Raw genomic sequence first — 14,599 nt, 5'->3', positions numbered from 1 at the left:
CTTCTTTAGGGCTTGATTTTCTCCTTAAGAAAAATTACATGGTTGGATTATCCACATATATGATTTTCTCCTTCAATCATACATATTTATTGTCATAGGCTCATTGAAATTTTAATTCACTGTGTAACTCATTATATTCAATGTACCTCTTCCTCTCCAAGCTTTTCAAAGTTTATGTCATTCGACTTTTCAAACTATTACATTTTTGATTTTTTTTTTTTAATTTTATTCAATATTTGCAACTATAAAACCTTTCTTATGTCTCTGTTTGAAAATTATAAATTCATGTATGTCTATACATCCATTTTAAATAAATTTCTTGATTAGCTTCTATTTTTTACAATTAATTTGTTACATAAATACCCCTTATAAATCTCCTCTTCATATATTCATTCTTTTTCATTCATTTGTATGTATGCATAGCTCTTCTTCACTCCTCTCCCTCTCTGTAAAATCTGTAATGGCTTCCATTGAAGTCAATGTATCAATTCAATGTAAAATCAAATAGTTCGCCACTCAATTGCTATTGTCTTATCGAATAGGGATACCAAAATTTATTGTAGAGTATTATTGCTTTAATTGATCTCTAGTAAAATTTTGGATTTACATAGTGATTGTAGCTTTTTTAGTTCCAATCCTTAATTTAAAAATTTGATTTTCATCGTTTATTGAAATGACAAATTCATTTTCCCCTTCTATATGCTTTTATCATATGTTCAAAAATATGAAATTATAACTAATATTTTCATGACGTATCAACTACTTTCTTTTTTCAAAAAATATATAATTTATCCCTCCAATTTTCAAAAATTTAGAAAATTATTTTTCAATAACTATAAAAATTTAGTTATTTCCATTATATAATCTCGATCGTTGATAACTACTATACCCCACTTCTCCCATTACCATATACATATCTATAAATAAAAAGAACCTGAAATATAAACAGTTATCACAATCTTACTTCCAAAGAATAATAACCAAAAACATGGAAAATCAAGAAGATAATATGGAGAGAAGAACAATGCAAAACAACAATGGCGTAACAAGATCACTATCACATGTATGGGATGATCTCGATTATGAATGGAAATCATGGTTAATCCCCATTTTCATGGGGATTAATGTCTTAATCTTCTTAGTTATGATGTTTATTAATAATTGTCCTTCTCATAACAATATTACTATTAATGGAAGAAGTTGTGTTTGGAGTTTTCTTGGAAGGTTCTCTTTTCATCCTCTTCATTATAATCCTCTCCTTGGTCCTGGCCCTCATACGTACGTAACACTTGACATTTACACTATTTTTAATTTGTTTTGTATTTGTTTTTATTTTTAATTCACATTGTTTAAAAAGCTTTTACATCAAAAATGAAAATAAATAAATAATAAGAAAGTATTATTAATTTGTTTCGAGTTTTTACTTTACTCTTCATATTTTTGTTTTATAATCATCTAGGAGTTGTTGTTTTCTTTAATGTTGGATAAATGTCAAATTTTATTGTTGATATGATATTTAAAGTACAATTTTGCTCAAATATTCTTAATTTTGGTGAATGGTATGGTTTTACAATTGTGAAGTATCAACTCTATAGTTTAATTATCAATTCATTGTGCATTTTCCTTGTCTAAATCAAAACCTAGTTTTAAAATATACTCCTTTTTGGTTATAGTTTCATATTTCCAAAATTTAGTAGGGTTTTTTGATAATAAATTTCGATGGGATCAAAGATTTATAGTTTTTTGATATCAGATTATAGTGGATTATATAGTAAAATGACTAATTAAATAATGTGTAATTTTACTTCATGTTAAGTTGTAGATGATGTTTGGCGGTTAATAACTTCTTTGTTATCACGAACTCCCAAACCGCACCCTTAGTTGAATCACTCGATGTTATTGTGGCAGTAAAATGTTGTTATCGTACTTCTAATTATATGTTTTTTTTTAAAAAAAATCATGTGATCTATTTTTTGTGCATGCATAAAGATTAATGAAGATGGGAGCTATAACTTGGTCAGCAGTTGTGCAACACCATCAAGGATGGAGGCTGTTTATCTCCATATGGTTACATACCGGACTCATTCATCTTCTAATCAATATGCTAAGCCTCTTCTTCGTAGGCACTCACCTCGAGCAGAAATTTGGATTTCGTAAGTCCTTTTTTTTATAGGTACATAATAGTTTGAAAGAAAGAAAAGACTAAAGAAAAAAAGGCAACGATTTTTTTTTTTGATAACTGAATATTTTATTAATAAAAAGACATATGAACAATAAATCTAACTATCGGCATTAAAAACTCCGTAGGGAAAAAGTTATAAAAAAGGAGAATTGTAGTTTAATCATATGTCAAAAGAGTCATACACTAACAGTCCATAAGGACAATCTATCCTGCTATGATCAAGAGTGAGATCATAAAAAACTCCTAATGCTCATACATTACAACAATCAACCTAAGGCTACAAATCCAGACAGACAACGATAATAATGATCAAACCCAAATACCTCTGGTAAAAAGTGATATATGTTTCAAAATACCCAATTTTAAAAAAATATTACTTAAATATGCATCTTTTTTCTTTTATTTTTTAAAATTACTATATATTACTATTTAAAAAAGTTAATAGTCAAAATTTGATTTTATAAATTAGTGGAACGTGATAGAGATTAAAACATATTCTAGGGACATGATATTAGTAGTCAACATGATAGAAAGGTTATAGGCTGGAATCTCAATATCTTTTCGTTATTTCAAGTGGAATCTGTAATGTTATGTATGAGGATTATATGCACGCTTCTAGCCCAAAGGAATATTATGTAAACAAAGGTTGATAGAGTTTAAAATATATCTTAAAGTTAAAATTATTAGATTAAATTTTTAGTTAAGTTGATCTCTTAACTCAATTAAAATGGTAATTACCCTTGTTGAATTGTTGTATGATTGTCATATATTTTCTTTTGGCACAGTGAAGATTGGAACGATCTACTTATTAGCAGGAATTGGTGGGAACATGACTTCATGCCTATTTTACCCTAAGCATATATGTGTTGGTCCAACTAGTGCTTTATTAGGCCTTATTGGATCAATGTTTGCTGATCTTGTTACAAATTTGACTATTTACAACAATAAGGTAATCTTTTTTTTTTTTTTTTTTACAAAAATGAAATTCACTATATTAAATATTTGCAATTGGATGTTTTCTAATTAAATTCTTGTCATTTTACTACTATATAGGTTCTTGCAGGGTTAACAATCTTGTTAATGTTCGTGATCAATTTAGTTATAACCGTTGTTCCTCACCCACACAATGCCGGGCCCATTGGTGGGTTCATCATAGGCATCCTTCTCGGGTTCATATTGTTGCCTCGCCCGGTTGTAGGGTGGCATCACCTTTATGATCATAGTACTAACTCCAAGTTTAAGCCACACCAATATGTGTTTGGGATTACGTCTCTTGTCATTCTTGTTATAGGGTAAGTGCCATCATATACTTACAATACCCTAATTTTATGACAACGTACTTTGAAAAAAAATAAATTGAACTTAAATGAATATAAATTCTTATGTTTTGTGGTGATTGATAATTTGCAGGTTTATTTTGGGATTAATAATGCTGTTTCGGACCTAAAATTGCTACATTTATTAGTGATTGAGCTTAATATCACGATTTTATATGATGCATCACTTGGTTTAATTTTGTTTTTTAGTTATGAGTATTATTTTTAATATGAGTTGTTTTTATAGCTATTTTGTGAAAAAACTCTTGTTATAATTAAGTATATCTAAACATTAAGATGTTGCATACTTATCTCAATTTAGTCGTGTGTTTATTTCCTTTGTTAAATTTCTCAAATTATATTAAAATCGTTTGTTTTGACATAAGTAATATTTCACCAAGAAGTGGGTATGGTAATTGAATTTCAATGAAGTGTAGGAAAATTAGATTCCCTATGAATGTTGTTAAACAAACAAACCCAAATCATCAAATTAACTTAATTTTTTTAGCAATTAAATTGTAGCATAGTAAAATAATTGTATAATATTTTCCTTCTTAATCAGTGCATGTATTAAAATTATTTTTGCCACATCCTTGGTGAAGGGGAATCAAGATGAAGTAAAGGTTGAACCCCCTTACAAAAGATTTACACTTGTACATGGTCTATAATCATAATTTTAATTGCATATTATCACAAATCAAAGAAAGAGATAAAGTAATGCATCTTTTCAGTTTTAATCCTCGATAATTTTAATTGAATGCAAGAAGAAAATAAAAATAAAAAATAAAAAAAAAAGATCGAGAAGGTTACTAAGATTCGTTAGTTAAGCACTTGGAGAAGACAATATCAACCTAATCATCAATTGTGGTTTTTGATATACAATCATAAGAGAAGTGTTAAATATGACATTTTGAGAAGAAACAAAATTACAATAATTGTTTCCCCAACTATTTAAGAGATAACAAAGTGGGAGAAACGAATACCATCAAGAAACGGTAACGATTACCACAACATCTTTTTCAAAAACTTGATAATGGTAACAATTAATTGATTCCGCTTCCAATCTTAAAATTTTTGATACAAACAGCCCCTTAATTTCATCCACAAATTATACTCCTTCTTCATCGTAACCAATCACTTCTATCCTCTATAAGTTTTTTGTTTTATTATTAAATTTAATTTTCTTTTTCATTAAATTTCATCAACAAATTTATAGGTGCGACACATATCATTAAGATTAATTGGGCGATCGGTATGGGGCACCCATGGCAGGTAGAACTTTTCATATCTATATCCACCCCCTACTCACCAAAATCATTCCCATATTCACCCTCAACTAGGCGAACACAGTGTGAAATCCGTTTAATTAATACATCTGTCATCCCTAACTATTGTCAGGAAGTTCAAAAATCAATGAGACAAATTTTAATAAAAAGTGATGCAAATGAAAGAGCCAAAGGAATACAAAGAAGGAAGCCTAAGTCTAACAAAACAACTCTAAAACATAAGCCAAGCAACTGAAAGCTATTCTCCTCTCCGTTTTATCAATAATGATCATAGACTTTGAGAAGGTGGTGGATGTGAGGTGGGTATATCTATGATGAATATGCCTAGTTAGCTATAGTGGGTGGGGATGAGTTTAAATGCATATTCACGTGGACAGATGTAGATTTAAAAATTTTACCTGCCATAGATGGCTGATAGGTGGTGGGTCTAGGTATGGGGGAGGGCATGCCGCATCCAATCGCCCTTCCCCTCCCTTATTTTGCCATCCCTGCAATATAATAATTTTACGACACAAATTTATATTCTTTCTTTATCAAAGTAAGTCATTTCTATCCCCATTAGTTAAGTTTTTTTGTCTTATTATTCAATTTAATTTTCTTTTCCATTAAATTTCATCCACAAACTTATAGGTGCAATATGTATCATTAAAACGAAGATGAGTTGTTTTGTTAGACTTGGCTTCATTCTGGCCCTTTAGTCTTGACATGCCTAGGATTAGATATTAATTATTGGTTTCAAATTATTATATACAAGTGAAAAAATAGAAGTATCAAGATTAAATAATTATGAATTTGACTTAAATTTGTTCTAGTTTTTTTGGGATGGCTCCGGGAACTCACAGGGTGGCCCCGCTTTCAATCTAAATATTTTTAAGTAAAATATCTATAAAGTCAGCCTAAGTATACATTACCTAGTATATAACTATATATAATTAATTGTCAGAATAAAATCACAAACTAAGACTAAAGCTATTTTAAATAGCGTAAAATTAAGAAAAAGATGGCTAGAATATTAATATTAGATGTTCTTCATAAAACAAAATTTAAAACATATAGTGATTTTTCAGGTTATACAATTTCTGGAGGTTTAACAATTTTCTATACATCTGCTGTGCTTTTACTGTTTATGATAGTTATGATCATATTTGGTTGTAGTGATGATGCTGAGGAAACAAGCACATGCTCGTCGGAAGAATAATCATAGTGGTCATAGCTCTGCTGTAGCAGCTACCCGTGGTCATCATTCTGGTGGACATCATTCCGGTGGCCACGGTGGTGGTCATGCTGGTGGTCATTTTGGTGGTGGTGGTGGTGGTAGTTAAAGTTGCTCGGATCTATGGTAAAGTAATACAATGAGATTCTAGGTATGATCTGCCTAGGCATGTTCCGAATCATTTAACTTAAAATTATATTAATATTAAATTGTGTAATATATGATGCAGAACAATAATGTTAATGTACTCTCTTAAGTCTTACCTCCCCTTTGATATTCCTATGGAGTTCTATTTAATGGGAAAAATTTGTACATGATTTTTAATGGATATTATGAGTTCAAATATATAAATGAAAAATCTTTTTAACTTCGTCTCAATGTATAAAATTAGATTATATACTTTTTATAAGTTTTTTTTAATGCTTTTAGAGTTAATGAGTCTTGAACACGCGTTTTAAACACTGTGTAAAAAATAAATGAGAATATCAAAATGAAATGAAAAGAGTAATTGTTTTAACACATATGGGTGTAAAGACGAGTGCTCAACCCACTAATGGTGAAAGCCATATGGTGGGCCGGCAAGGGTCCAAACCTACAGCCTACACTTTCGTTGGCAATTCTTACGGCTTATTTTTTTAATTCGACTCAAATAGATTTTTTAATTACATATTGCTAGTTTGCTTTATACTAATATAATGGATTCTAACACTTTTTGGAAGGAAGTGAAGTGAATAGAAGAGATGATAGTGAGAATTCTTCCCAAATCTTTCCATTATTGAAAGATTTTGTTATAATAAACTGCGAGTAAATGTTTCATTTCAATTCCTTTTTTGTAAATTTCTCAAAACTTCATTTGAGATCTAAAATTATACGATGGATAATGTTTTCAAACCTATTATTTTCACTTTGACTTTTCCTTTAACTTTCGTCTTTTTTTAAACACAAAACAAATTTGCTTCATCTCAACTTGCCTAAAGATCAAATTTTCAAACTTCTCAAAGTCTATGATCATTATGACAATGTTGAATACCACCCAAAACACACCAAAGTAAGCTCAGTCAAACCTCTGCTCTAATATAAAAAGTGACTTAATTTTCCTAAAATCACGTATTGCTATGCTATTTCAATTTTTTAGCTAGCTAGTTCAATATCCTACACACATGAAAACCATACATCAAAACATTTGTTTTTACGTTTTAATATTTTTGAAGAATATTTTTAATATTTTGGGGTTTTAGACAACCGTCTTGTCTTATATATGGGCATGTCTAGTTGCAACAAGTTCATAAGCTAGCTTCATATTGCATTTAAAGGTGAATAAATTGTAATTATGATCAGCCAAACTCTACATATGTCTATCTCTAACACAAATGCTTAGTTGGGATTGTTATTGAATGAGTTTGAGTCATGATTATTGTGTAGATATAAAATGAGTTAATTAAAATATTCATCGTGTATTTTTTTTGTCTTTTATATTTGCTATTGAAAATGACATTTTTTCTTATTATATATCACTTTTAGTAGCAAATCAATAGAGATAGAGGAGTATATTGCATTTATGATTGCTTTTTTCTATGATGTCATGCTACTTAGACATTAAATCAAGGGTAAACCTATTTTAATCCAAAACATATCAATGTTCATTCGTCTAAACTCGATGTGCTACTTTATTGGGCTGTATTGAGGATCTATGAAGCTTTTGTCGAGCCATGTTGAGCTCCTTATGAAATTGACTTTAGTTGTTCTTGTAAAAGACGTCTTTTAATGATTGAGACAATTTCAAAACAAAAAACCTATACTCATACTTTGTATTAGTTGAATTACTCATGAATAAAATGCGCCTCATAAAGAGACGATCTCAAACAATAATTTGTGATTTGACTTTGTTATCTCCATCCAAGTAGTTTTTAGATGCTTGCCTACCGTGGATCTACACATTCAGGCAGGACCATCTAATTATTTCGAACATTTATCGTTCACAAATTCTTGTGAGAGACGGTCTTTTTGAGAAACCATCTCTAAATGGGTCGGACCCATTATATATATTTTAAAAATATTGTAAGTATGTATTAAGAATGATGTAAGTAGACATTTAAGATATTGAAAGTAGACATTAAAGATACGGTAAGTAAACATTAGGACAGTGTAAGTATACATTAAGAATATGGTAAATAGTTATTAATCTTTAATGGGCCGGAGTGAGATACGTCTCTCAAGTGACGGATTCTTTATCGTTTGCATATATTCTCTTGCTTTAGTTTCTTGTACATAATCAATGTAAAAGAATTGATTGCTTTGGATATACAAAAATTATTGAATCAAAAGCAAAAGGTTGGAATTTTGATGAGTTGATAAAAGGAACTAAGGAAGATATAGGCTAGAGATGATTTTTTATATACAAAAGTGAAAAATATTATGAAATATCAAAATTTACATGAACATTATGATAATAGATTAAAATGAATGGAGGATAAAAATAAATTAGGAGGACCATTTATTTATTTAAAAAAGTTGATCATTGCAAATTTTACATTTAACAATCTCTCAATTTATTTAAATTTGTAATCAAACCCATATGTTGAGAATTGATATTACTTATAAGGCCTTTACATTACAATGGAAAAAAGTTTTAAGTTTATGCTTTCAAAATTTAATACAATTAAAAAAGGAGGCCTGATTTGATCAAATTAATTATAGTATTAATGAGCGGGTTATCATTATCCTACCGCTCACCATCTTCTTTATTAGAGCTTGGAATAGGCAATAAGCGATAAATACTTGCAAATTGAGAGTTTTTTTTTTCAAAATATGTTAAATTTATCATATTGACTTTAATTTAAATATGCAATAAAAATAGACAAAAAGTCATTCAACTTTCATGAAAAAACTCACAATTTCTTTATTGATCACCAAACTTCAACCAATCATATTCTTAAAGCATTTTAGAACTTAAAAAATTGTGATCCACCATCACATAACCCTAATACATATCATATTCATTACTATTTACTACCAAACAAACATATATCATATCATTAGAAAGAAAATGGAATATCATAAACCAAACATATATTTAATAGCCATTGTGGATGTATTATTGATCATACTATCATGTGCCACGTGGACAATTGAGGCGACCACAGTGGATTGTCCAACTGTCACTCAGATGTTGAACACGTGTTCAGTGTTCATTAGCTATGGTTCACCGGACCCACTACCGGATTCGCCATGTTGTAATGCAGTTATGGGCTTGAGTAATATGAGTGATTCAGGAGAGAATAGGCGGTCCACATGTAAATGTATAATGGGCCTGATTGCTGCTTATAGTCCTGATGCCACTTCTATTGCTACTTTACCGGGCTTTTGTGGAGTTTCTTTGGGCTTTACTATTGATCCAAATACAAACTGTGATATACTGATATGTATGCATCTTCTGCTTTTTCTTTTTTCACTCATTCTTTATTGAAACCATCTCACCATGAAACAACCTCAATTAGTTTAGCCCAAAATCTTTTTAAAAAACTGCTCTCCGTACAATTCGAATTTTATTATTTTTGATATTTTTTTGTTAATGTGCTGCTTGTATGAGCTTGTCTCACAGTAAGACGGTCTCATATAAGACTTGTTTTTTTTCTTTTGTTAGTCTGTATGACCGTCTTACCATGAGAAAAACCCATATAATTAGCCTATTTTCTCTAATCAATCACTTTAACATGGTAAGTGATTACTTTAAAACGGTAAGTGATCATTTTAAGACATTGAGTGTACATTTGGCTGACCCAATAGAGTTGGTTTTACCGTTAGACTGTCTCAATTGAAAATTTGTATTTTTTTAGAGTTTAGAGATCATAATCAAATTCTAGGCTTTTCTAAAAAATAGTGTTTACTATTGGGATAAGATCCGATTCTCAATTTTTTTTTTATTTCTCTCTCTCCACAATATTTATAAATTATATTGAAAAATTGACAAAATATAGGTTTAAATTCCGAAAAACATGATAAATTTTCCAATGATTTAATTTTTACCAATGAAAAAAAAAACAATACAGGCATTGAATTCTCTTTTATCGTGAGATAGTTTTGAATGGGACTAAATAACCCAATTGAATTAATTAGAACATTTATTTTCGCACTTTAAAAATACTCAAATTTAATTGTTTATGTTTAACACATTATTTTTAGATGCTTTAGTTATTAAAGACCAACTTTAATTATTTAAAATAATTAATTAAAACATGTCTCACCAGTTAGATGGTATATATTTGATGTTTTTGATTATGGTCTATGATTTAATGGTTGTTAATTTTCATGTCTATGCAGGATTATTCAACCGGAAAAGTAACGATTTGGGTGCTAAATAAGGAGCTTTAGGTTCTTGTAAGGTTTCTATTCTTACAAAGATTTTGAAGGCATTACTATTTCACAAATTCTTCTATAACACAGTTTTACTATAAGAAGCGCTTTATATTTAGATTGAATAGTTCAATCAATATAAATTATTAATATATAAACTCCTCGTTATGAGGTCGTTTCACTGAAAAACGATGTCTCACAAAAATAACTCTTACTATATACTATATATAATTATAATTATAATTATGTCTCTTTGTCTCTAGTGTCAATGTTCATTTAATTGAAAACACACTACTTTTTAAACTTTTTTTTTTTTATTGAAACTAAATAAATGTATTGTTCATTTTTCTTCTTAAAAGGATATGTCATTGAAATAATTCATAGGAACTATTTGATAAGAATCAAAAAATTTATAATAGGTCACTCATTGATAACAATGTCTAAAAATAAATAAAAGTGTAATTACAATGTACCATGTAATCAATACTTGTTTTGGAGTGACAAATATTTATATATTGATCCCGATTTAAAGATTAATACACCTAATTAATAGCTAAAATATTATTTTATTTGTTTTAGAAATATTTTTATGAGATAATTATCTGCATTCCACTGGTATTAAATGGAAGTATTAATATAGTATGCATAGTTTAAGTAGTTGAGTAAATAAATCTATAATGACTCTAATTTTTGCTTTCTAGACTCACTTTTTAAGGAATATTCTTTTATTACCCCTTGGTTAATCAACATTACTCATCTATCCCTTACCAATTACAAATATTTTTTTAATGGCGTATTATTTTGCAATTTAGTTACTGCTAGGTGTAATAAATATTTGATAATTAATTGCTTCTAAATACTATTAATACAAATTGATTTACCTGCTGAATTTAATCTTGAAAATATCATACTAATAGAGTGCGATACATATACATATACATATATATATATATATATATATATATATACATATACATATACATATACATATATATACATATATACATATACATATATATATACATATATACATATACATATATATATATATATATACATATATATATATATATATACATATATATATATATATATATACATATATATATATATATATACATATATATATATATATATACATATATATATATATATATACATATATATATATATATACATATATATATATATATACATATATATATATATATATACATATATATATATATATATATATATATATATATATATATATATATATATATATATATATATATATATATATATATATAACATGCATTCAATGCACGAACTGTATCAATAAGGTATATGATAATTATACTGACTATTAGTATTTTCATCTATATAATGTAGTTTAATAGATATTAGCTTAACTTCCCTTATTTATTTATTTTTGTGCCCCTTATATGTTTTTGCTATCATAGTTTAGTTACAGTTTATATATGAGTTGTAAGTTGTAGGTGTCTTTCCAGACGCGTTGTGTATCATCCTCCCTTCTCTTTGTTGAAACCTTTCTTTTTTGGAGATAAACTAACTGTGTGCATTTCTCCTTGGAAAAGGCATGGGTAAGATTTATTCGCTACCCTTCTCCCCCGAACCCTAACTTGCGCGGAATATTGAGTTAATGATTCTGACTCTGACTCTAGCTTAACTTCCCATTTAAATGCATAAACTAGTTTAATTAAATCAAAAAAACTATATTATTATGATTATTATTATTAATATATTTGATGTACATATATCATTATATATTATATTTAAATAAACAGAGAATATATATTTTTATATTTATTATGATGAATGTTTTGCTTAATATAAATGAAAACTAATATTTATCAAGTTTTTGTTAAACATTTATCTGTTTTACGCTTAGTATTTTTATCTTAAAAAATAAACATAGTTGCAATACGTTTCATTATGATTTATATGTAATTATTCAGTTGCTTGGCTTTTGTCATGGTAATATTTATTCTTTTATTAATTTATTTAATAATTAACGTTATATTACTTAATTACCCCTTGACCTTTCGGGTTGACTTTGACTTTCAGTCAACGGACCTTCTTCTGGATTTTCCATCTCCCTTGAATGGCCCATGAATTAGTAACCTCTCAATGCCTTAAACTACCTTCCCGTAAAGCAACTTCCCATTCTTCCACAATGCATGGATCTCCTTACTTCAAGATTGATAACTGTCCACTACTCCCATGTTAGTCCACTTCTCTTCAAAGATAACTTCCCCTTGATTGAATGGTAATCCTTCCTCCATGAGAATTGACTGCCCATGTCTTCCATGATCTTCAACTCCCACTCTATGATGTAACTTCCCTTCCTCATCATTATAAATATGGGCTACCATCAAGAGAGGAGGGGGCATCTGAAAATAATTCTCTTAAGTATCCTTGCTCCTACTCCCCTTCATTAGCCTACCAACATTCCAATAGCATCACACACTGCATCTTTTTGTATTCATTCTGTAATCACTAACTCCATATTCTCATATCCACGTTCTAACTTGAGCGTCGGAGGGGTTTTCCGGGAGATCACCCCCCGGACAAGGCTAACGTGTTGTTTTGCAGGAAATCAAGTCACTTCCTCCCACGAGTTGCTCCTCTTGATCACACTTCTACCTATCTCCAGGTATTTTAAGTGTCTTTTACACTTCCTCGTTTCTTTACCGAAACAGCTTTTGTTTTAGAATTGCTTTTTTAGACTTGGCTTCCTTCTATTTATTTATGTCGCTCTCATTTGCCCTTTTTTTTTAATTTGTCTTATTGATTTTATACCTTTTTTATGGTAATGATATTACTTTCTTTTTAATTTCATCTATAAATTTATATTCCTTCTAATTTGTCTCATTAATTTCATCTACCATTCACTTCTATAACGATTTATATGTAATTTCACTGATTTAGTACCTTTTAATTTGTTATAAAAGGGGTTCAAAATCAATGGAACAAATTTTAATAGAAAGTGATGCAAGTAAAAGAGACAAAAGGAAAACAAAGAAGGAAGCCAAGTCTAAAATAAGTTTGAATGTATAGTTTGGGTATGACGAAATAAGTTTGAATGTATATTCACATGGACAGATTATGTTGATATAAAATTTTTACGTGCCATAGTTTGGGTATGACGAAGGGCATACCGCATCCACTCGCCTTTCCCCCATTTTGCCATCCCTGCAATATACTAATTTCACGACACAACTTATATTCTTTCTTTATCTAAACAAGTCATTTCTATCCCCCATTAGTTAAGTTTTTTGTCTTATTATTCAATTTAATTTTCTTTTCCATTAAATTTCATCTATAAACTTATAGGTGCGAGGAGCTTTCAGTTGCTTGCCTTTTGTTTCAGAGTTGTTTGGTAGACTTGGCTTCATTTGGCCCTTTAGTCTTGACTAATAATAGGAGTATCAAGATTAGATAATTATAAATTTGGCTCAAACTTATTCTAGTTTTTTTGGAATGGGTTCGGGGTGAAGGACCCTCATAGGGCGGCCCCACTTTCTATCTAGATATTTTAAAGTAAAATGTCTATAAAGTCGGTCCCAAGAATACATTACCTAGTATATAACTAAATACCATTAATTGTTAGAACAAAATCACAAACTAAGAGTACTAAAGCTATTTAAAATAGCACAAAATTAAGATAAAGATGGCTAGAATATTAATATTAGATGTTCTTCATAAAACAAAAACATATAGTGATTTTTCAGGTTATACAATTTCTGGAGGTTTAATAATTTTGTATACATCTGCTGTGTTTTCACTGTTTATGATAGTTATGATCATATTTGGTTGTGGTGATGCTGATGATGCTGAGGAAACAAGCACACGTCCGAAGAATAATTATAGTGGTCATAGCTCTGCTACTACAGTTTCAACTGCTGCTGCAGTTTCAGCTACTGCTGCAGTTTCAGCTACTGCTGGTGGTTATCATCACTCCGGTGGCCATCATTCTGGTGGCCATCATTCCGTTGGCCATGCTGGTGGTCATTTTGGTGGTGGTGGACGTTGTTAAAGTTGCTCGGATCTATGGTAAAGTAATACAAGGGAATTCTATGTATGATCTGCCCAAGAATGGCTCTAATCATTTAATTAAAGTTATATTAATATTAAATTGTGTAAGATATGACGCACAAGAATAATGTTGATATACTCTCTCCGCTCTCCTTTGACATTTCTATGGGGGAGAAAAATTTATATATGATTTTTTATGGATATTATG

General features: G+C 29.3%; 2 protein-coding genes across 2 annotated transcripts; both read left to right on the top strand.

Annotated features, from left to right (window-relative positions):
• The first annotated feature begins 988 nt into the window (after window positions 1-988).
• Window positions 989-3,629, top strand: LOC130805388 (RHOMBOID-like protein 3). The gene is made up of 5 exons (XM_057670161.1): window positions 989-1,278; window positions 1,990-2,153; window positions 2,968-3,131; window positions 3,236-3,474; window positions 3,593-3,629. The coding sequence occupies exons 1-5, from the start codon at window positions 989-991 to the stop codon at window positions 3,627-3,629; spliced, it is 894 nt and encodes a 297-aa protein (XP_057526144.1).
• Window positions 3,630-9,043: 5,414 nt separating this feature from the next.
• On the top strand, window positions 9,044-10,495 carry LOC130806730 (putative non-specific lipid-transfer protein 14). Its single transcript, XM_057671924.1, has 2 exons — window positions 9,044-9,419; window positions 10,318-10,495. Coding segments are annotated over exons 1-2 (378 nt in total). The 3' UTR covers window positions 10,320-10,495.
• The last annotated feature ends 4,104 nt before the right edge of the window (window positions 10,496-14,599 follow it).

This window comes from Amaranthus tricolor, chromosome 2, assembly GCF_026212465.1.
Source record: "Amaranthus tricolor cultivar Red isolate AtriRed21 chromosome 2, ASM2621246v1, whole genome shotgun sequence".
NCBI classification, from domain to species: Eukaryota; Viridiplantae; Streptophyta; class Magnoliopsida; order Caryophyllales; family Amaranthaceae; genus Amaranthus; species Amaranthus tricolor.
Note: the sequence above shows the minus strand (reverse complement) of the source record. Positions and strands in the feature narration are given on the sequence as shown.